The following is a 25506-nucleotide window of genomic DNA, read 5'->3' as shown; positions in this document are numbered from 1 at the left end:
TGAGGAGTGGTCAGGTTGGTCCGCCACCGCCAAGCTCGTCCCGGACCCGGTGCGTTTGCCCACAGCACTCGCCCCACTCTGGCGGGAGAAATGTAGAGAAGTCGGGGGTAGCCGTGTTGGGAGCTGACTAGCCCTAAAACGCTGGACGCTGCTGCCGCGAAATGGGGAGCAAAGTGCTTGGGGGACTAAGTGCGGCCTCAGAGATGCCGGGGAAGCGGTTCTCGAGGCCGAAGCGCGGCGCAGACGCGGCCGAGCTGGAAGTGTCTGCTCTGCGGGTCGGTGCCGTCGCCACCTAGGCGAGGGGCTGAGGGCGCAGCTCGGTAGCTCGCTCGCACAGCTCGTGGCCCCGCAGAGCCTTTTCAGTCGTTCGGCTCGCGCCGCACTGGCCGGAGGAAAGTTCCCGCGGCCCTCGCCCGCTTCACAGCTGCTGTGTCCTCGTTGCTTTTGGCTCTGCAAGCGTCCACTTCAGTCCGGAGAGGCGCTCGGGCCGTCAGAGCTGCAGGAGCTATCCGCCGCACCTGGTCCTCGTCCCTCCCCCGCTTCCGGCCGTGAGGCGCCCTCCCCCGCCCCCTCGTTCCCCTCCCCCAAACTACAGCCAGAGCTAGCTCCTGCGCGCACGCTCTCCCGGGCCCAAGGGAATAGTCCTCGCGCGAGCGGGACACGGCGGTGGATGCAATTCCGCTCGCCTACAGCCGCCAGGAGCTCCCTGGTGCCTCAGGCAGCGTCCTCCTCCGAAGCAGCTGCGCCTGCCCCTGGGCAGCCTGGACCTTCGTGCCCTGCCCCCGGGGCCTCGCGCGGGGGGCGCCCCGGGACACCCTCTGTGGGCCGGGTGGAGGAGGAAGAGGAGGAGGAAGAAGACGTGGACCGGGACCCGTACCCTACGCGGAACACCTGGCTGCGCTACTGCCACTTCTCTTTAAGGGGGAGAAGAGAGCCGGGGAGAGCCATGGGGGGCAGCGAAGTCTGGGAATTTCTTTTGCAATTTGGTTTCTTCTTGCCTCTGCTGACAGCTTGGCCGGGCGACTGCAGTCACGTCTCCAACAACCAAGGTAAGGGACGGGGCGCAGAAGCGAGAGGGGGCGGGAGGAGGCGGGTGCTCTGAGGACCGGTGCATTGGTCGCCTTCTGCAGGTAACTTTGTCCCGGGGTAGGCTTCTCCGGGCTCTCTACACAAGGGGGTAGAGGGTGTCCCCCCCCCAGAGCGCCCTGTCCACATCGGCCGGGGCCGGCGACCTCACGAATTCCGGTTCCTTCTGCTTCCAAGTGTCTTTAAACGGATGCGTGAGCATCAGCAGCAGTTGGGTCCCAGCCCTGGCGGCCGCGGGCCCGCTCCCCGCTGCGCGGTCTGCGCTGGAGGTCAGGCTCTGTGGCACAGGCTTAATGGAGACTTCTGGCTCTCTGCGGTCGCTCACAGCACGGTAACATGTAGGTATCTCCCACATGCCTTCAAGAAAGCAGATCGCTCTCGCTGTAGCCTCTGGCCAAATACTAGCCTTTTGCCTTCGGTAAACTAAGCCGCCCTCGCCCAGCTGCAACCCCTTTACCCCATCCAGACCGAACGTAGACTTGTTGGAAATTATTCTGAATTATTTCTAGCCCAGATGCCCAAAGGGGCCGGGGGGATAAGTGTTAGGTGTGAATTAACAAGTTGTGAATATCCTATTTATAAAGTCAGGTAAAGTGGTAAAGTGAAGATGAATAGTGTGTGAAAAGTGAAAGTGTGGTTTACTGAATGGAAAGCACTGAGAATTTTTGAACATTTTCTTGCCTTCTATCCAACAATCTTTATGAGACATATCTCATTGGATTTCTGCTATGAATATTTAAGGATCTATAAAAAACATCACCTGCATAATCTAAATCCTCCTAGACTAAGAGATGAACAACCGTAAAAGTTTTCCAGCATGTACCTGGCTTGATGCTCTCACTGGCACTGTGATGACTACCAATGTTACCTGTTATGTCACACTTTTACAAATACTTCAAATATACAACTTCAATTATAGTTACCATTCAACATATAAGGCTTCGAAATAATTTGCAGGTATATAAATGGAGGTCAGATGACATGAAAGTGTGCACTGTTTTTGCGAGGGTGAGAAGGTTGAGAGAGAAGGCAAAACAACACAGCCTTCTTCTTTGTTATCAACATGTATGACCAATTTGTTAGAATTATTCAGAATCAGTATTCAGTTGTTCTCATTTATACAACTGGTACTTTTGACATGTTTTTCTAATTCTTTCTCTTTTTTTTTTTTGACCTGCCAAATTGCAATCACAAATGCATATGTCAATTTGAAAGTCCTACACAACCATCATGCCTGTGAGAATGTATCATATGAATACCACCTATAGTGCCATACTCTACTATGGCGGTGTATACCTTCAAACACATCCCTTATTTGTTTTCAAGGAATATTGGCATTAAATATCAAAGGGGTAGTTACTTAATCTACCTCTGAAAATAGAAGATTGTTAAAAATAACGTAATTATTTGAGCTTTTCATTGAAAGGAGAGAGGAAATTTTTAATAATTGGAAGATCAGACATTTATGTTGTACCAAATGTGTCTAGGGCTACTAAAGAGATGTATACTTTGAAGTAAAGTTTACTAGAGATATTTTAACAGTTATTTCCTTGCAATCATTTCCCTAAAACAACATATATTTTTTCATTAAGTGCTGGTAACCATCCAAGGCCCTGAGGATACCAACATAAATAAAACACATGTTACACTCTTCACATGACTAAAGTGCCATTCTACCAAAATGTGTCAAATGTTAAAATATGACATTTCAGCTATTCATATTAAATTTAAGGACATAGAGAAGTTGTTTGTTAACATTTTGCAGTAATTTTTATCTATTTTAATGACTTTCTCATACTTTTAAAAGACATTTTAACTAAAATATTTACCAATTATATGTAATTTATGTGTGTTTTTATAAGTTAGCTTAACAGTGTTAGTATTACTCAGTTTACCCAACAATTAAAGAAGATAAGTAAAGGTAGTCTCCTAAAACTCTTAATTTGAACTTGCACTAACATACTGAAAACACAGGCTATGCATTACACTTGGCTAATATAGTGCCTAAAGGCTAAGTTGGGTAAAATTTAGAGGAGTTCTTCAACAGAAGATTATAGAGAAAATATGCTCAGATTTTTTTCATCAGACAGAAATGATTCCTCATAAAATGCTTTTTACAGCCTAAAGTCATAGTGATTAGAAATTATGCCTAATAATACTTAGAGATAATTTTCGAATACTGAAATCATCATGCTAATAGTTAATAAAATGTGGAACTTCAAAATGTTATTTTTATGAACACTTGGGGGATATTTTCTTATTTGTAGCTTCATAAATAGATGACATGAATCAACATATCTTACCAATTTGTAAACATTGAAAACATGAGGTATTACAGAATTATTATAGTATGTACACAATATAGAAATACTAATGTAAAATATAAATCAGATTTTACACATAATAATAAACATCAGTAATATGATGAATAGTTAATTTTAAGGATATCGTATTCATTTTCCTAGTAACTTTTCATCCTAAGAGCTAATGGAATTCATGTTTTATTTTTAAAATTTGTTATGGAGGGTAAAATTTCATTTTTATTTAATTTGCCTTCTCATTAAGGATATTCACAAGGTAAACTTTTTAATGTTATTTATCTATTTTTACCAAATCATATAAAATCTTTCATGGTTGAATGAAGGAGTCACCCTCTTCCCATTTCCTAGTTTTCCATACGTAGGCATAGTAAAACTATCAAAAAAGTGAACTACCTCATTTTTAACCTGGTGCTTAAGATGGTGCTAAGAGTAACTTGAGTACAGGAAGCATCTCTTCTCTTGTTTTTTTAACTGCTGTGAAGCTCTGCACTATAAAGACAAATCAGTTTGACTCTGTTTTCCTGTTACCCAAACCTCCTTGAATCCATCGAAAAGTAGAGTTGCTTCCTAGATCACTTCATCTGATTAAGTAAGTGAAAGCGTGATTTGTACTCAGATTTCTCTTATTCCATTAGTTTTCCCTCTATTTAAAACCATAGTATTTATTTCGTGTTGGTAATTTTTATGTAAAAATAACAGATTTTACCCTCTTAATGTATGTAAACTTTTATTTCCGTACTTGTAGGATACTTAGGAGAATATAAAATACAATCTTGTTTCATATGTAAGTAACCAGGTGTATCAATAACAGTGGTTAGTAGCCACCAGGGATCCATTAATTCAGATATTACTCTGCTTTAGTCTAAGAGTTGATGCATCTCTCAGGGTGTGACTCATGTTTCCCAAAATAATCAATACTCAAATAATATATTAAATCAAAATATGGTTTGAATATGAGAGTCTAGAGAGCTCATTTTACTACCAAGATTGTGTGAATTGATCTTTCTCCTCCACCCAGGAAATTCAGTGACAAATGAAATAAACAAGGAAAACAGTAGTCTGAATCATTAGTTTCATTGAATTTATTAATTTGAATGAATTGAGTGTAAAATACACTAAGTTGTGTGTAAATACAGGTGAACATAGGTGAGCAGAAAAATATCTGCTTAATAAAATTCATAGCCCCAAATTAGTTGAACTTCCATAAGTGTTGTTCACAAACTATAAGTCTGTTGTTCTAATATTTATTGAAGGGGAGGAATTGAAATATTTTCGGAAAGGTCAAGAGTGAACTTTACTGAAAATATTTAACGTTGTGTTAAATAAGGAAAACTGAATGATTTATAAAGAATATTTCTAAAAGACATTTCACTTATATAAAATTTATTTTCAGCAATAAACTATAGTTGTAAAGGTGCAGATTGTAATCTCATGTTTTCTTATTTACCATAAGTATAAAAACAACCTAGAATGCAATTTTATTATGCATTTACAAATTGAAATAAGCCATTGTGTAATTAGTCATTATGATTAGTGTTTAAAATAGAAATATAAAATATCATTGATATGCATTGATCACCTAAATGTTTTTTGCTCTGGGTTTGGGATAACGCTGTCTCAAAATTTTTTCTTACACAAAAATTATACAGCGTTCTTTAAGGATCTCTTCTTCAAACTAGGAATAACATGAATAAAGCAGTTTTAATTGAGATATTCCCAAGGGGAAAATATATATCTAAAATTAGTGGTTAAATAACATCATTTTACATTTTTAATATTTTCAACTTTTCTAATAAGGAATTTGTATTACTTTTATGTTACAAAATTAAATATTGAGAAAAATACTAGAGTTGAAATTCCCTTCTTCACTAATCACTGCTGGTATAAATAACTTAAGTGCAAAAGGCATCATAGATTTCTTGTATTTCCTTCCACCAATGCTCTTTCCCTATGACAAGCACCATATCTCAATCTTTCTCTTTCATTCTTTTCTTTTCACACACGAGTACTTCTGACTATATATTTCATTTGTCCTAAATGGCGAGAGAACAGATCTTATTTTACAGTGTACATAGTCAACTGAACCCCCAAAGTAATAGAAGTTTCTTCATTGTGCTCTTGACTCAACATTTCTTGGGAGTATAAATATGGTGGAGATCAGTACATATATATAGTTAAGTAATGAAAAGGGATTGACTTTGTTCAGTGTACTTTGTCAATCATGTAATCAAACTAAATTTGTACAGAAGAATTAAATTGTTTATACAGGGCTTCCCTGGTGGCGCAGTGGTTGAGAGTCCGCCTGCCAATGCAGGGGACACGGGTTCGTGCCCCAGTCCGGGAAGATCCCACATGCCGCGGAGCGGCTGGGCCCGTGAGCCATGGCCGCTGAGCCTGCGTGTCCAGAGCCTGTGCTCCGCAACGGGAGAGGCCACAACAGTGAGAGGCCCGTGTACCGGAAAAAAAAAAAAAAAAAGTTGTTTATACATCCACAGTGTTATTTTAAAATAAATATTATATATATTATATCATACATATAAAAATTGTGCAACATAATTTAATATACTACATCTATAGTGTTCTGATCAACTTGCAATTTCATTAGACTGACATTAGTTCTTTAAAAAATGGAAATTATATTACCTCAACTTTTGCCTTATTTTATTGAGTACTGTGTTTTTGAGTTTAATATTTAGATGATGAAGAGAAAAAGAATAAGTAAGGCAGACTTTCTAAATGCCCTCATGGAATTTACTTTCTAGTAAGGGAGACTGACAAAAAAATATTTAAGTAAATGAAACTATATGCTGTGCAGGAAAGAATACAGGCACAGAGCAAATAAAAGGAGGGACCTGCTATTTTAAATGTGATGGTTGGAGAGGCCTATCTGGGAGGTGACATGTAAGCCACATTCTCAAGGATGAGAAAGAGCTAATTGTACAGAATGGGAAGGAGTGCATTCTAGGTAAAGGGAATTGCCTGGTCAGTGACCTTGAAGGGAAATGAGCTTGACACGTTTGAAGAAGTAAGTCCAGTGTGACTGGACCTTACTGAGCAAGGAAGAGATTTAGCACAAAGTAAGGTTTGAAAGATAGTGAGGAACCAGATACCACAGAGAAGAAAACAAGCCATGGAAAGGAACTGGGTTTTAATATTATCCTAGGTAAAATGGGAAGCTATTGAGAGATTTTAACCATTTTTCATTTTAAGAGCGTTATGGCTAGTGAGCAAAGAGATGATTGGAAGATGGCAAGAGTAGAATTAGGAGTCTGTTGCAGTTACCTGGGGGGTGGGGTATGGTGGCCTGGCTAGAGTGGTGGTAGTGAGATGGGGAGAAGATGGATTTGAGATACATTTTGGAGTTAGGATTCTGGGATCATCTTATCATTACAGAAAAATAAATGTAGATATTCAACATATCACTTCTTTTCCAAAGGGCTGAAAAAATTTTCCATTACTCCCCGTAAAAATAACCTTGCTTATAATTGATAATTGACAGAGTATAGGAGGGGTGGGGTGAGGCCCACTTTCCACTCTATTCAGCTCAGACTATGATTTAAAATATAATCTTAACAGTTTTACTATTTCAAACCATTGTCAAACCATTGTACATAACATTGTACACTCATATTGGATCAACAAATGAAATTTTTTAATGCATTTTTCACATGACAACTTTCCATATATAGTTGTTTTTTGTCAGAGTGGATAATGGCACACATGGGCGGAGACATCTTCACAAAGCAATATGGTAATCCAACAGAGTCTATTAAAATATAGAGCAATATTTGGAAGTTTGGCTTATGCACCAGTTTTGTTCATCTTTGTTATGATCAGATTACTGTTACTGAAAACAAAAATGTAAGTGATACTAGATATCAAATAAGCGTGTTTCACATATTTTCTATTAGTCTTCTTTTATCTCTGCATTTTGTTTCAATGAAGAGAAACAAATACACGTTCAGAAAGCCTATAAGAGATCCAGAAAATGAGATCTTAAGATGAGGGAAGAAACTATTAGGCTCTCCACTAAACAACAGTATATTGCATGTAATTTAAAAAATTTCCCTGACCAGTTATTATTCATTACAGTGAGTTGCATTATAATAATAATTTATGAATGTAATCATTAAATAGAATCATAAAAATTCCTAACTTAGTCATATATACTTTGTATATATTTAGAAAATTCATACTCTGGAAATGCTTCATTTAAACATTTGTAAATATTCTTAAATATAAATATTCAAACATTGTAAATCTTATATTTTACTTTAGTGCTTAGAATGTTCTGGAGAATACTATTGATACATATATATATATATATATATTTTTTTTTTTTTTTTTTTTTTTTTTTTTGCGGTATGCGGGCCTCTCACTGTTGTGGCCTCTCCCGTTGCGGAGCACAGGCTCCGGACGCGCAGGCTCAGCGGCCATGGCTCACGGGCCCAGCCGCTCCGCGGCATGTGGGATCTTCCCGGACCGGGGCACGAACCCGTGTCCCCTGCATTGGCAGGCGGACTCTCAACCACTGCGCCACCAGGGAAGCCCTACTATTGATATTTTATAGTGATTTCCTTTCAGTAAACATTGACTTCTTATGGGATATACAATTTTGTTTTTCAATGATAAATATTCTAGAACTGAGTGAAAACATTCGTTCTTCAAACAGATATTTATCAGAGGCCTACTATTTGATAGGCAGTGTACTTACCATATATAAGAATTCAAGGAGAACTTTCCCTCCCAGAATATATGATCCAGTGAAGGGTTTCCAGTCTCTTTCCAAGTCTGGCAGGAAAATTTTCTGTTTTCTTAAAATTAGATCCAAAATTAATTAGAAAAACTTTAAAAACACATTTGTTATATGGTAACATGTAACAAGTACTGTTGCTCAATTCTCAATATATTTATGTACCACTTATTTGAAAGTAATTTCTATTATTTCATTACAGTTTATCTCAAAGTTAAAAAAATAAGTCACTCAACAGTCACATATTAAGAATCTCCCTGTGTCAGGCATTATGCTAGGTTCTAAGTCTACAACAGTGATTATCATACAATCTCTGTTCCTTAGAAAATCAGTCTTCTCTGTTGATGTTATATATCCTTGAGTAATTGATATTTACTCTTTAATTACTTGATGATTTTTATGAGATAAAGAATTTTACAGTAAATGAGATCATGAGGGAGAGAAGGAAGGGGCTAAAGTAATACTACTAACACTTTCATGTGGTTTATTTGTAAAATTGCTTCACAAGGATCTTCTAATATTAGTTTTATGGGTGGGCATATATTCTATTTAATTACATGAAAAGTAAACATAAATATGCATTTAAAAATACAACCATGCGTAGAAAATATAAATGTTTCACATCTGTAATGGCTTTCCATGGACTGACAGGTAGAGGGAGATTTTGTTTGAAGGATGTTAGATGAGCTTTTTATGGTGTGTTTATTTAAGGTGGATTTATTATTAAAAACTATGGTTAATGGTGAAGAAGCTAGTTTCTGCAGTTTCAGATAGCAGCAAGCATACCTTTTAATTAAGCTTTGGAGTGGGAACTGGGATGAAAGTATGTATTTTCAGTCCATGTACTGAAAAATAGATTCAGCTACTTTCCCAGGATACTGCTGTGTCCTCTAGCTGTTGGCCTGTTTGATGATCTGAACTTGCTGGATATAAATGAAAAATCACCCCTATTCCTTCTATTTCATTTTATAACTTCAGCTGTAAAGTTGTACTTAACTTTTTGATCATAGAAGATATAACATCTCCTTAGAAACTGAATGTTCAGGAGGTAGAATTAGTTCTGTATTATTCTTACAATGTTAGGTATCTGTGGATATATGGGATATTTATGTACGTAATTTATTTACTTATGTTAATTTACTAATAACATAACAGTAGGATAATTATGTATTCTTTCAGATTATTATTATAATACTCATATTGGTGGTACATGAGCCTTGCAAAGAGAAACACATTCTTGTATAGAACATAGGGTATAATGTATAGAATAAGGAAAAGTACTTACACATGATTTAAGAAAATCAATATATGAAAACTTTCCTACCTTTGATGACTAGGAAATAAAAAGGTATTACATTAATATGTATTCCAAATAAGAATTATCTAAAACTAATTAAAATGATTGCCTCCAAATATGAGTTGAAATATATCTCAATATCACCTTAATTTTTACTTTTAAAGGAAGAAATTTGTTCCTTATATTGCTATGATACTTTAATATTGCTAAAAATAATTAAAATTAAACATTTAATTAGAAAATTAAACTATGTAGTGGCCAATGAATGTTATTCTAAAAATTGATATCTAAGACAACTGAAGTTTATTTTAAAATATAATACAGTAGCTAAGTAGCTATAAACATGCAAAATGAAAGAAAAATAGGGAGAGAAAAACTGAATTATGGTACTATTTTTAAAATGAACCTAATTGGTTAAGAAGTCTCTCTTGTTTTATATATATATATATATATATAAAAAAAACAATATCGTGGGTTAGAGCCTTATCTCTGCAAGTATAGAAATGTCCTGATGACAGACAACGTTAGCTAAATCTCTTTAAAAAAAAAAATCCTGAAAATTTCCTTTCACTCTCCTTCTGGATTTAAAGTATACTTAGACAACATTTAAACTGTGAATGCAAGTGAAAATAATTAGTAGTTGCCATTATGTGTGACAGGAAAGAGTTGAGCAAACTAACAGCATTGCACAAAATCATAAGACTTTTGTCAGTTTCTAAAATTAAATAAAATCTATGCATTAGTCCACTTGTTAACAATTATAATGTCTGATCAACAACAACAAAAAACCCCAAGACTGCAGTAGCCACAACAATTTCATAACACTAGAACATTTAATGAGGAAACTACCCTGTTTCCTTGGCTGTTTTACATGTTCAATTTAATGAGGGAGCAGTCAGAAAGAGATCCTAACTTCTATCTGAAAAAGAAACAGAATTTCAGAAGTGCATATTGTTGGTATAACGTATTGCTTAGCATGTTTTAAAATAAGTGAAAAATAACATGCTCCAATTTTATTTTTATGATGCTATATTAGAGCAAAAATTGTACCTATATTATAATAACTTACTGTCTTAAAGTGTTATAGTATAATAACTTCATTTTATAGTTTAGAAAACTAGAGTTCACCCCAGTTATTAAAATAGCAGGTAGTTTGTTTATTTAAAATTCCATGTGTAAGAACCTTTATGATATTCACTAGTTTATGACCAAAAATTCATGCATATATATGCACTGTTTTTTTAGATTTTTCAAGAGCTCTATTACCTAGTAAAGCAAAAGTAAAATTTAAGAATTTATTTTAAAGTTTAGTATTCTAGAGTTTTAAGTACTTGTTAAAGCTAAATGAAAAATTTCCCTGAATTTATGAAGCCTTAAAATCAGATGAAATTTTTATCCTGTTTCTGCGATAAAGTTCTGAAATACTTTTCCATTGTAATATAGATATAGTTATCTTTGGGTTTTTGTTCATTTTTATTTTTATTACTTATATATAAACACTTCAGTTCTTAATCTATATGGTTTATTTGTATATATTTTCCTAGAATTCTCAAATCAGTTCAAAATTAAGTATATATTCATCCAAGTTTTAAATGAAATCTGTTGATACCTACTATGTTTTTTCACTGTGCTGGGAACAGAAAACTTAAAGATGGGTCACTTTGCCCTGGACTTCTGACAGCTTAAGATTTAACTAATGAGGCTATTTATATGTCATTGAATAATTGACAAAGCAATATGGATTTAGCTGTTCCATAGATAAGTTCACATCTATGAACTATTGTTTACAGAGATGAAAAGGTAAAAGTACCATTTTCACTGATCTATGAATTAGTATATGGAGACATTGAGAAAAAATATTCATTCAGTATGTTGACCATGACCCTATATTGGCACTGACTTTGTGTGCCTGCTAGAAATGAAATAGGATCTGGCCCCTGACATTAAGAACAACGTTGTAAAGTTGAAGAGATATACTTAACAGTTAAATACTAGCAATATAGCAAAGAGAAAGGGAAACAATTTTAAAAATTATAAACAAAAAAGAATCTTGGGTTACATATGGGAAATGAAAATGAGTCTCACATTTATCAGGATTCATCATCATAAATATATATAAGCAATAAGAGAATTAAAACAAGTGACTCCTCTGGAAACTTCAATTTTTAAGGTACCTTGAATTAGTTATTCTGCACTTGAAGATTAAAACTTACTCTCTGTATAGGTAAAAATAAAATCCAAGTGAATAATATCTTAGATTGAACATAGTTTTTTTTTTTTTTAACATCTTTATTGGAGTATAATTGCTTTACAGTGGGGTGTTAGTTTCTGCCTTATAACAAATTGAATCAGCTATACATATACATATATACTCATATCTCCTCCCTCTTGCATCTGCCTCCCACCCTCCCTATCCCACCCCTCTAGGTAGTCACGAATCACCCAGCTGATCTTCCTGTGCTATGCGGCTGCTTCCCACTAGCTATCTATTTTACATTTGGTAGCGTATATATGTGCATGCCACTCTCTCACTTCGTCCCAGTTTACCCTTCCCCCTCCCCGTGTCCTCAAGTCCATTCTCAACGTCTGCGTCTTTATTCCTGTCCTGCCCCTAAGTTCTTCATAACCATTTTTTTTAATAGATTCCATATATAGAGTTTTTAAGTAAATGGCACCACTTGGCTTTTTCATTAAAAGTTTTATCATATTCTTTAAGAAATAGTGTGTTTGATGATGGTGGCTGCTTTTAAACAGCACAAAAACTATAACAACACAAAATCTTGATTTTAATGGATTGTATGTGGTTTTCTCTACTGATTATATTTAGATGATGGTAAAATTGTAAAATCTGTATGATTTACACTATATGCAATTTAAAGATTAAAAATGTTTCTCTAGTTTCTTGCCATCTCTTAACATTCTTGTTTTATTGTGATTCTCTTCCCTACCTCTATTAAATATTGGTTTTTAGAGGTGTTTCATAACTTTGAAATTGCTAGTATTCTTTAACATTTATGTTGAGAAATTAGATAAATTACTCTTTGATAGATCCTGTATTTTATATTTGAGAAATGTGCCTGTAGAAGAACATAGAAATTGCTGCCAGAATTTGGTATTTTTAAACAGAGAAAAATCAATGGCAGATTATCCATGATTAGTGGTTGACATTTAGATTTGTACATTTATAATGTCAAAAAGCACTGAAAACTGTCAATTTAGTTTCTAAATTACAATAATATTCTTATTTTCAAATCCAACATTTTATGGTTCTCATCTGTCCTTCAACATAGAGATATATTTAAAATAATAATTGAAATAATTGCAGATCTTTTGACAAGCTGGACTTTAAATAATTAATTGAAAAATTACAAATCTGCTAAAAAGCCTAATGAATTACTCATCTCTTTGTGAGCATCTAGGTTTGTTGTTGTTGCCCTGATCATTATTTCAATACCCTAGTGCAGGCATTATTTCTAACTTATGAAAATAAATATCTTTATAAAGGTATATTATGATTGGATTAATATTTCTTCTCCTTTAATCATTACACAATACCTAGAATATGGTCATGTATTGCCATGTCATAAAAATTATTTTAATTCTGTGCTAGAGTATGTATCATAAGTCTTTAAAGTATTTTCTCCTCCAGCAGATGATTTGCCTGGGCTGTGAGAATCTGAGTTGTTGTCAGGCTTTACTAGATTGAGGATATTTTTTGAGGTTTGATATCTTAATTGTAAAACATTATGATTTTAAGTACATCCCACCACACATATGCCACATTTATTATGGAATAGATCCCATCCTCCAAATGCACACTAGCTTGGTTGGAAGTTCTGCTTCTAATGTGGCACCAGAGTGTAGGAAGCTTAAATAGTATCTATATAACTAAGGAGAAAGCTATAAATTTTCTTTTTAATATACTTGTCTCTGATATACTTATTGTCCAGGTCCAAGATTATCCTGTTCAGTCAGTTGCTCTCAATTTCTTATAAAAATTTTGGACTTAATTCTCTTCTAATGCAAAATTAGGGAATATTTCATGCAAATGGACTATTTTAAATTTATCTTCTTTAGCTAGTCTTAAATTGGAATGATTATGATTTTCTTTTATGTGTAAGTTCTTTATATACTACTTACATATGTCATGTTAATGCCAAGTATTCCCCCAAGTTACCTTTAATTATGTTTATTACTGTTTGTATATCAAGATTGACTTCAGCCTCCAAATTTTTCCACTTATCGTTTTTCCCCTCTAATATTTGCTTCTGATGACATGCACACATTGAACAATAGGCAGTTGGGGAATAAATGCCCATTTACCAGTCACTCTAATAGTGCTTTATATACAAACGATAAGCTACCTGACAAAAGGTCAGTTGTAACTAATGTAACTTATGCTGAAGTGGGGTTTCTTACCTTCCAATTTTAATCTAAATCCTCCCAAATTCACTTATCTAATATTCACATGAACAAGAATGGCTGATACCTACCTAGTTATAGGTAGGTAGAAGAGGGGGAGGAAAGGTAGGCTCAAGTTATAGGAACATTTACCACATGGAATGAGGATGACAAAAAAGCGTTTGCACGTGGCTCTACTGCAGGTGTGACATTATGCTGGATCCACATACATACACAATCTTCCAATATTGTGTAGCTTGGAAAAACTCCTTGAGTGGAAAAGCTAGAAAAAAGTTGAAAGGGGGTTGAGAATTTGAGTAAGAATTTAGGCTGAATATCTAGCTGAAATCAAGGAACTTTCCTTCCTCAGTGATTATTTCTCAACACTTAATCTTTTTGGAAGAGTTTATAATTTTATGGAGTGATGTCTATTAATCTTTTTCTCAGTTATTTTTTAGTTTTTTTAATGTGTAGAGACTCTTTGCACATCCTATTTAACTGTATTTTCTAGATGTGTTATGGCTTCAGGTTAATATATATCATGCCTCAGAGTGTGCTATGACAACAAACATTTCTTTTGAAGATGTAAAATGTTATAGAAAGCAGTTAAGCAGAAAGTTGAAAAATATTCATATACTTAGATTATTAATTCCACTTTTATGAATTTAAATTCTAGGGGAATGCATGGATAAAGACAGGCCAAAATTTATATACAGGACTTTTCATTTCAGCCTTATTTATCAAACTGAAGAATTGGCGTCAAAGTCAATGCCCCCAGATAGGAACATCTTCATAGAGACATAACTTCCTTTATTTGTAAAAATTTCTTCAATGAAGGCATGTGCATCAACAGGAGTCCCAAATCCCTCAATGTGAGATGGTGGAAAAACTTGTTTTGCTACTGAGAGAGCACATAAGAGAGATGATAGGAGAACAAGGAAGGAAGCCTTTGCAATAGGAGCAGTCTGATGGAGATTCTGGGATTTGTTTAGAGTAGCCAAGAGTATCGTTTAAAAATGATGGTGTCTGTTGTTCTATTTGAAATTGTTCGCTTGACTGCGATGTTAACCATTTCCCCTATCTTCACCTCCAACATTTTATCAAACTCTGTTATACTTCAGAAAAACAAGAATAGAAATCAGTTCTAATTTAAGTTCAAAATAAATGGATAGCATCTTTGTACTTAAAGAGGATGTTTCTCTGAAAAACTCAAAAATGTTTTGTACTCAGCAGTCTCTCCCATTAATACACCTGTAAAAATGTATCTTCAGTTGATGGAGGATTTGACATAGTAGGAAAAATGAAGAAAAAGACCGAATGCTTTTCAACTGTGTATATTAATTTAATTCTACCACTTTATCTTTTTATTCCACCTTTCCAAAGTAAGTAAGCACCATAAATTACTGCACTTATTTTACTAATGGAATTTATATGGACGTTAAGTTACTTGGCAAAGCTGATAGAGCAAATTAGTAACCACAAAGGAAAAAGAAAGCAGGCCTTAAGCCTGTTAGATCAGTGTACTTTCTAAATGAGAAGGAGAATTTCAGGCAACTCCTAGAATATTAAAAATGCAAAGGTATTGAATTTAAATATTGTTCCTCTACATTAATGTCTAGAGAAATTTCTAAAACACTTAACCTATATTACTTATAAATATTGATAATCTGTTTTAAAAGAATAGAAGATTTTTTTGGAAAATTATTTATAAAGAAGGATTTCTTTTACTGGATTATACAACTTTTTAAAATTAGCATTTAATAGTTATGACTTTAAGTAATATGCCATTTTTACTCCCATTTTCTTTATATATATTATTTTTGTGGTTGTAAGGCCCATTACTGTGTGCTTTTGCTTGTATGTTTATCATTTGTTTGTTTACTAATTCGTCCAGATGTTTAAACTGCTTGTTAGGCACTGTACAAGCAGTCTTGATTAATGAGCAATAATGACAATTTAAGTATCTAATGAGAAGCTGTACAGTTTGAGTCTTCAGCCCCAGAGACTCCTCCTTTTGGACTACTTTTGATTTTCCCTCAATTCAGATCTAGCATAGCAACTATCAAGTCTTAATGTCTATAAGAACTGCTGAAGAACTTTTTCAAATGACAGATTGCTGAGCCCCACTACCAAAGAGTTGGATTTAGTGTGTTAAAGATAGTGTTTAGGACTGTTCATTTTTAATAAACACTCTGCTAAATGTAGATGCAGATGGTTTGAGAAACCCTGACTTAGGGATCCCTATCTTTATCCATTGAAGCAAATAGGGATTAAAGCTAGCTAAAATAAGCAGAAAAGAAATTTATAAGGAATTTGATATCTTATAACTAAAAATTGGATTTATAATATAAATGTTGGATTTATAAGACTTTGGATAAGATGATTCCACAGAACTGAAGAGACTCCTAGAGAACCAACTTTAGCAAAGGATAAGAATCAGGGCAGCACCTGGGATCTAGACATCAGGAATTAATCATCAGTCTCATTGGGCTGAATTGATTTCAACCCTTTTTTCCCTATAATTGTATTACTCAGCTAAAAATGTCAGTTCTGCAAGAGGGAGTGTGAATGGCCTACATTGGGTCATGAGCCCCTGCATCATAGAAAGAGTAGGACGCCTTGATTGACAACCTTACCGTGACTGGACACTGTGGGGGACAAGGAATTCCTTAAAAATTCTGTCACTAAAACAAGTGGAATGGATAATGGGTGGCCAAAACCTAGCACATGTCTAATCACTGATAGTATAATATAATCATCCAAATAACTTCTTTTAGAATTTCAGCCCTTACACTAAAAACTCAATTATGAAATGAATATGACTTTTTATAATTAGAGTCTATAGTGTCTCCCAGTTCAGCCCAGAGGAGTTAGGCATCATATTACTACTACCCTCAATAGAGTATTAGCAATTTAGGAGACATATTATAATAGAATCATGAAGCCAGTCTCCCGAAAGGATAGCATATATTTGCTTTTACTCAAGTACAATTTGAAATATCCCTTGTTATGATAAAACTCTTATCCTGCAGTATAGAAGATAAGGAAACAATATAGATGGCCTGAACTAACCTTTTCTTTACAAGAAATTTGACTTTTACCAAGTGGCTTACACAAAATTTCAGTGCATTCAAAATACTGTACAATATTCTGGTCATTACTGTGTGCCTGGCTAACATGAGAAAATTTGTGACACAAAATATTGTGTCCAATATTGATCCAACTTCCGTACACAATTATTGTGCTTTTAAAAATAAACCAATTCCTAAACTATAGAAACAAAATTGATATACCTCTAAATGTTATATTTTAAAAATATATAGTAAATGATGTTTTAAGGGGTTTGGATTTTAAGATTGCTAGTGTTTCATTTCAAAATAATTACATTTCTATGGGACATTTTTCCGGAAATAGCTGTTCAAATGCAGTATAAATTCTGAGTTTTTGAGTGGTTACTCCTTTCTAGGCACCATTCTAAGTACTTCAGTGTATTCAGTTGTGTAATCTTTACAACAACCCATAAAGTTAATCATTTTTATCTCAGTTTTATAGGTAAGGAAATTAGGACACAAAATAGGTTAAGTAACTTGTCACAGTGTTAAATGGTAATAGAGTGTTATGCATTCAATTGAGTCCCCCCCAAATTCCTATGTTTAAGTCCTAATCTCAGGTACCTAAGAATATGACCTTTTTGGGAAATGAAGTTGTTGCAGATGTAATTAGTTTAGATGAGGTCCTACTGGAGTAGGGTGGGCCCCTAATCCAATATGACTGGTGTACTGATTAAAAGGGAGAAATTCGGAGATAGACATGCACACAGGGAGAAGGCTACATGAAGATTAAAGCAGATATTGCAGTTATGGATCTACAAGCCAAGGAACACCACAGATTGCCAGCAAACAACCTTAAGCTAGGACAGAGTCATGAAACAGATTCTACCTCATGGTTCTCAGAAGGAACCAACCCTGCTGACCTCTTGATCTAAGATTTCTAGCTCTCAGAACCGTAAAACAGTAAATTTCTGTTGTTCGAACCCAGTTGTGGTACTTCGTTATGGCAGCACTATGAAACTAACATGCAGAGTAAGGATTTGGATTTACACATTATAGCTCCAAAGCGTACATTCTTAACCAACACACTGTATTGTTTCCCTGCATATAATTGAATAAATACATCATCTGTTAGGATGTAAAAGAGATCTAGACTAGGAAAGCTAATCCAGACTAAGAGAGCTAATAACATTTTTCTGGAACCTGATGTGCCTCTTTGTAAGGGCATTGAGAAAGGTACTTAAAAGTATTATTTTCCTTCAAAACTGCCAATAACAAAATAGAAACAGACTATGACTAAATATGTTTGGAAAACATCATGATCTGAGAACCATAAATTATAAATTTGTATAAATTAAGTTTATTTAAATATCAAAAAAGTGTCATCCTTAATAACTCTTGAGAGAAAGATAGAAAATCTTAAGGAAGATCTCTGCTGTACCTGTTAGATGACTGTTTACATGTATTTCAGTTCATGTAGAGCATAACTTTTGCATATACCCAGGCCTTGACTACTAGTGAATTAAACAGGAAAAAATGTAGAAAAATGATTGCTATTACACAAAGACCATAATGGAGACTGTGCATGGTCTTCTGCCCATAGATTTTTCTAATTAAAACAAACAGCCATGGAATTAGGGAAAGTCATGTATAACCTAGGTTTCTTCTGTTCAAAAATAAATGTAGTGAAAAGAAAAATGAGAAGGGAGAGCTAGAAGTAAGTAGGAAGTGTATACTTAGAAGGTATATTGATACCTTAGCTCTGAAATATTAGGGACAATAAAAGCTCAAGATGCCAGAGTTGCTCTGAATTGCCAAGAATAGAGGGGTAATAGCCTAAAAACCCTGAATTTTTTTTTCTCCTTCCAACTCTAAGAGGAGATTAAAGATGAGTTAAGGGGAGGTTTCTGCTTGGATTTAGTAGTGGTAGGAAATGGTAATCTATAAAGCAGAAATATCTTCCTGTTAAAGTTTGGTAAGATACTTGATATGTATCTCGTTATATTTGTTTAATTTTTACTCTGTTCAATGTTGCACAATCAAATAAGCCTGGGTCTGAATTCCAGTCCTATGCCTTATTAAAATTAATTTCTTAGAAAATGGCTACTGTCTTAGCCTTGTTTTAATTATCTATATAATAGCAAAAATAACACCTATTTAGTTTTATTTTGAGAATTTATAAATGGAATATACTATATATATATATATTATACACACTTGGCCACACAACAACAGTCACAATAATATAATAGTTAATATTTATCTACTGATTACTATGTTTTAAGGACTTTTGTGCATTGCTTCATTCCTTTAAACTAGGAAGTAAGTCATATTATTCCAATTTGACAACTGAATTTGACAGCTACCTCATAGAGAGTCTGAGGAATTTCCTCAAGGTCATAAGCTAGTAAGTTATGTACAAAATTTTGGAATCAAACCTAGTTTACTATCTTTGAAATAACACAATTAACTATATTACTAGTGGCCCTTTGTCAGGGATACAAATATAAGTAAACGTAGTTCTTTATGAATTTCTTGTCTAATAGGAAGGGAAAGTCAAATGGGTGGAGACAACTTCTTGTCAGTGTGGTGATGGAAGTAGGTACAGGTTACCAATGGCTTTGAAGGAAGGAAGATGTGGTCACATGTACTTTCAGGCATCAAGAAGGACTTCATATAGGAAGAGAAGCTTGAGCTGAGTGTTAAAATACTAGTCATTATTCATTAGGTGACTAGTGATTACAAATTATTCCAGATAGATGGAATAACAGGTTCAAGGGCCTGGCAAAAAATACAATAGCATTTCGCGGGGTCCTGGTAAATAGTTACGAATAGATAGAGACTATAAGGAAGAGAGAGGCAGGAGATAAAGGATGAAAAATAGACAGGGGTCAGGACATGAAGAGCTTTGATCAGCTCTGCCTAAGTGGTTTGTACTTTATTATTAAAAGCCAGAGGTTCTTAACTCTGGCTGTCCATCAAAATCTTATGGGGGGCCTTTGAAAAAATACTCATACTCAGGTCCAACCCAAATCTATCTTTATAAATACATTTTTGTGGTGAATTTTGAACATCTTTCTTCCTACTCTTGTTAACACCCTATTAAGCATGTAGTAGGGAATAAATATTGGCTAATTGATCGGCTTTTATTAGCTGATACAGCAACTTCAGAATTATTTTTAGTTATTTTGGTGAGTGATGTGAAGGGAATTTTTTTTCATCATTGAAAAGTTACATTTTTATAAGAATGTTCTAGAATTTTAAAAAAAGATATGAAGGTAATAATGACCCAGAATATCAATGTGATATTCTGATATACTTATTATTGATTTACTGATAAATAGCCAAAAGGTGCATTTTTTTGGTGAGCAGCACATTCCCATGTTCCTCCCCTACTTGTACTGTTAGTATTAATGTAAGGCGCACTGACTGCATTTTTTTCCATGATCTTGAAATCGACAGTATAGTTTTTTCCTGTTTTAACTTCTAATACAGAACGAGTATATTACCTGTGGGTTTTGTGTGTGTGTGTGTGTGAGAGAGAGATAATGCAACATGCAGATTTAAAGTTTTTCATTAGTGCTTCAAAGGCAGAAAGGAATGAAGCTAATCTAAAAAAGTCTATCTGGGCATAAAAAAATTCAGTTTCACACATAAGGAGCTTGCGAGTCACCACTTGGTTCTAACAATAAGCAAAAACCTGAAAAGACTGAAAAATCAACTCTTCTTTGATCCGTAAGAGAGGGGAGGACACAGGGCAAAGTGCTTGCCCCCAAGGTTGGAAAGACAGACAGGCAGATGCAGGGAGTTACAGCTTCCCAGAGCAGAGCCTCACAAACAGAAACAGCCACAGGAACCATTGCTGGGTAGAACATGTCCAGCTATCAAGAAAAAAAATTACAAGGTATACCAATTGCAAAAACCACAGTTTGAAGAGCCAGAGCAAGCATCAGAACCAGACATGACAGGGGTGTTGGAATTATCAGATTGGGAATTTAAAACAACTATGATTACTATGCTAAGGGCTCTAATGGATTAATTAGACAGCATGCAAGAACAGATGGGCAACATAAGCAGAGAGATGGAAATCCTGAGAATGAAACAAAAAGAAATGCATGTATATGTATGTATGTTTATATATAAGTGAAATGAATGACAGCAGTGATACGTGGGAAAGAGGAGGAAATAAGACTATTTTGTTATTATAAGGTACACTACCTACAAAGAGGTATAGTGTTATTTGAAAATAGGCTTGCATTAGTTGTAAATGTATATTGCAAACTCAAGGGCAACCACTAAAAGAAGTGAAAAAAGAAGTATAACTGATGTGCTAATGAGAGAAAATGAAATGAAATTTCATTTAATTAAATGGAATTAAACTTCAAAAGGTAGGAAAAGAGTGAAGAGAAAGATAGGAACAAAGAGCAAGGGCAACAAATAGAAAGCAGTAATGACCGTGTTAGATATTATCCAGTTATACCAATAATCACATTTAATGTTAGTGATCTAAATGGATGAAATGAAAGACAGAGACTGATGGAGTGGACCAAAAAACAAGACGCAACTCTATGTTCTCTACAAGAAACCCACTTTATTTTTTTATTTTTATTTATTTATTTACATCTTTATTGGAGTATAATTGCTTTACAATGGTGTGTTAGTTTCTGCTTTAAAAGAAAGTGAATCAGTTATACATATGTTCCCATATCTCTTCCCTCTTGCATCTCCCTCCCTCCCACTGTCCTTATCCCACCCCTCTAGGTGGTCACAAAGCACCGAGCTGATCTCCCTGTGCTATGTGGCTGCTTCCCACTAGCTATCTGTTTTACGTTTGGTAGTGTATATATGTCCATGCCACTCTCTCACTTTGTCACAGCTTACCCTTCACCCTCCCCATATCCTCAAGTCCATTCTCTAGTAGGTCTGTGTCTTTATTCCTGTCTTACCCCTAGGTTCTTAATGACATTTTTTTTCTTAAATTCCATATATATGTGTTAGCATACATTGGCAGAACACTCTATGACATAAATCACAGCAAGATCCTTTTTGACCCACCTCCTAGAGAAATGGAAATAAAAACAAAAATAAACAAGTGGGACCTAATGAAACTTCAAAGCTTTTGCACAGCAAAGGAAACCATAAACAAGATGAAAAGACAACCCTCAGAATGGGAGAAAATATTTGCAAATGAAGCAACTGACAAAGGATTAATCTCCAAAATTTACAAGCAGCTCATGCAGCTCAATAACAAAAAAACCAAACAACCCAATCCAAAAATGGGCAGAAGACCTAAATAGACATTTCTCCAAAGAAGATAAACAGACTGCCAACAAACACATGAAAGAATGCTCAACATCATTAATTATTAGAGAAATGCAAATCAAAACTACAATGAGATATCATCTCACACCCATCAGAATGGCCATCATCAAAAAATCTAGAAACAATTAATGCTGGAGAGGGTGCAGAGAAAAGGGAACACTCCTGCACTGCTGGTGGGAATGTGAATTGGTACAGCCACTATGGAGAACAGTATGGAAGTTCCTTAAAATACTACAAATAGAACTACCGTATGACCCAGCAATCCCACTACTGGGCATATACCCTGAGAAAACCATAATTCAAAAAGAGTCATGTACCAAAATGGTCATTGCAGCTCTATTTACAATAGCCAGGAGATGGAAACAACCTAACTGTCCATCATCGGATGAATGGATAAAGAAGATGTGGCACATATATACAATGGAATATTACTCAGCCGTAAAAAGAAACGAAATTGAGCTATTTGTAATGAGGTGGATGGACCTAGAGTGTGTCATACAGAGTGAAGTAAGTCAGAAAGAGAAAGACAAATACCATATGCTAACACATATGTATGGAATTTAAGAAACCCACTTTAAATATAAAGAAACATATGGATTAAAAGTAAATGGATGAAAAAAAAAAAGTAAATGGATGGAGAAAAATACACCATCCTAAAAATGATCAAAAGAACACATGAGAGGCTGTATTAATTTCAGACAGAACAGACTTCACAGCAAGGCAAGTTATTAAGGGTAAAGTAGGGCATTATAAAATGATAAAGGGACCATTTCTTCAAGAAACATTACAGTCCTTAATGTGTATATGCCTAACAACAGAGCACATACTTTTTAAGGCAATGACTGATGGAACTGCCAGGAGAAATAGATGAACACACTACCATAGTTGGAGACTTCAACCCCTCTATCAGAAATGGACATATCCAGCAGGCAGAAAATCAATAAGCCCATATTGAACTCAACAAAACTATCAATCAACTGGATATAATTGACATCTATAGACTACTTTATCCAACAACAGCGGAATGCACATTCTTATCAAGCTCACATGCAACATTCACAAAGATATACCTGATTCTTGACCATAAAAAATACCTTTGCAGATTTAAAGAATAAAAATCATCATGTCAGCTTCAACCACAATTGAAATCAATAATAGAAAGATAATTGAAAAAATTAAAAATATGTGGATGTAATCAACACATTACATCCAAAATATGTGGATGTAACCAACATACTAAGAATCAAGACCGAATCATGAAGGAATGGAAAATCTGAACAGACAACTTACTACTAAGGAGATTGAATCAATAATCAAAAACCCCACAGCTGGGGCTTCCCTGGTGGTGCAGTGGTTGAGAATCTGCCTGCTAATGCAGGGGACACGGGTTCGAGCCCTGGTTGAACACATGCTGCAGAGCAACTAGGCCCACGAGCCACAACTACTGAGCCTGCGCGTCTGGAGCCTGTGCTCCGCAACGAGAGGCCCACGCACCGCGATGAAGAGTGGCCTCCACTTGCCACAACTAGAGAAAGCCCTCCCACAGAAACAAAGACCCAACACAGCAAAAATAAATAAATTAATTAATAAACTCCTACCCCCAACATCTTAAAAAAAAAAAAAAAACCCACAGCTAATAGCGTAAAGTCCAGGACCAGATGGCTTCACCAGTGAATTCTACCAAACATTTGAAGAATCATGGTACTAATCCTGCTCAAATTCTTCTAAAAAATAAGAGGAGAGAACACTTCCACACTCTTTTAATGAGGCCAGCACTACCCTGATACCAAAATCACGCAAGGGCACTATAAGAAGAGAAGATTATAGGCCAATATATCTGATGAACATAGATGCAAAAATCCTCAACAAAATATTAACAAGCCAAATTCAACAGCATTAAAAGGATCATACACCATGATCAAGCAGAGAATATTCAAGGGATGTGAGGATGGTTCAACATTTGGAGATCAGTCAATGTGTAATACACATTAACAGATGAAGGATAAAAATCATATTATCTCAAGGGATACAGAAAAAGCACTTGACAAAATTCAACATCCATTCATGATGTTGAACTGGGGATAAGAGAAACTATGTCAACATAATAAAGGCCGTATATGACAAGCTCACAGCTAACATCATTCTCAATGGAGAGAAGCTGAGAGTCTTTCCTCTAAGATCAGAAACAAGACGAGGATGCCCACTTTCACCACTTTTACTTAACATAGTACTGAAAGTCCTAGCTAGAGCAATTAGGCAGGAAAAAGAAATAAAAGACATTCAAATCCAAAGGAAAAAATAAAATTATCTTTATTTGTGGATAGCATGGTGTTATATATAAAAAACACTAATGAATCCACCAAAAACTGCTAGAACTAATTAATGAATTCAGTAAAGTTGCAGGATACAAAATAAATATAATAAAAATCAGCTTTATTTCTATACACTAACATCAAACTTTCAGAAATAGAAATTAAGAAAACAATCTCATTTACTGTTGCATCAAAAAGAATAAAATACCTAGGAATGTATAAACCAAGGAGGTGAAAGATCTGTACACTGAACACTATAAGGCATTGATGAATGGAATTGAAGACACAAATAAATGGAAGGTTATTCTGTTCTCATGGATTTGAAGAATTAATATTGTTAAAATACCCATGCTACTCAAAGCAATCTACAGGTTCAAAGCAACCTATATCAAAATTTTTTCACAGAAATGGAAAAAAAATCCTAAAATTTGTGTGGAATCACAAAAGACCCTTGAATAGCTAAAGCAATCTTGAGAAAGAAGACAAATCTAGAGGCATCACATTTCCTGATTTAAAATTATATTAATATAAAACCTGTAACAAAACTTCTAGGAGAAAACATAAGGGAAAAGCTCCTTGACATCAGGCTTGGCAATGACTTTTTAGGTTTGACACTAAAATCAAAGGCAACAAAAGCAAAAGCAAACAAGTGGGGCTATATAAAACTAAAAAATTTCTGCACAGTAAAGGAAACCACCACACATATGGAAAGGCAATCTATGGAATGGGAGAAAATATTTGCAAATCATATGTCTAATAGAGGGTTAATATCCAAAATATCAATATAAAACTCATAACTCAAAAGCAAAAAAGCCCCAAGCAATCCAATTAAAAATCAGAGGAACTGAATAGACATTTTTCTGAAATGTCTGAAATGAAATGTCTGAAATGAAAAGGTATATGAAAAGGTACTCTACATCATTAATCATTAGGTTAATGTTTATCAAAGCCACAGTGAGCTATC

The 25506-nt window shown here is 35.1% G+C and overlaps 1 protein-coding gene across 1 annotated transcript in view; it reads left to right on the top strand.

Annotated features, from left to right (window-relative positions):
- The first annotated feature begins 670 nt into the window (after positions 1-670).
- Positions 671-25506, top strand: part of EPHA6 (EPH receptor A6) — an 868762-nt gene continuing 843926 nt past the window's right edge. Inside the window, exon 1 of the mRNA XM_019922241.2 lies at positions 671-1049. Within this exon, the coding sequence (XP_019777800.1) occupies positions 671-1049 (379 nt within the window). The remainder of the gene's footprint in view (positions 1050-25506) is intronic.

This window comes from Tursiops truncatus, chromosome 4, assembly GCF_011762595.2.
Source record: "Tursiops truncatus isolate mTurTru1 chromosome 4, mTurTru1.mat.Y, whole genome shotgun sequence".
NCBI lineage: Eukaryota > Metazoa > Chordata > Mammalia > Artiodactyla > Delphinidae > Tursiops > Tursiops truncatus.
The sequence above is the reverse complement of the archived record's forward strand: the minus strand, read 5'-3'. Positions and strand labels throughout refer to the sequence as shown.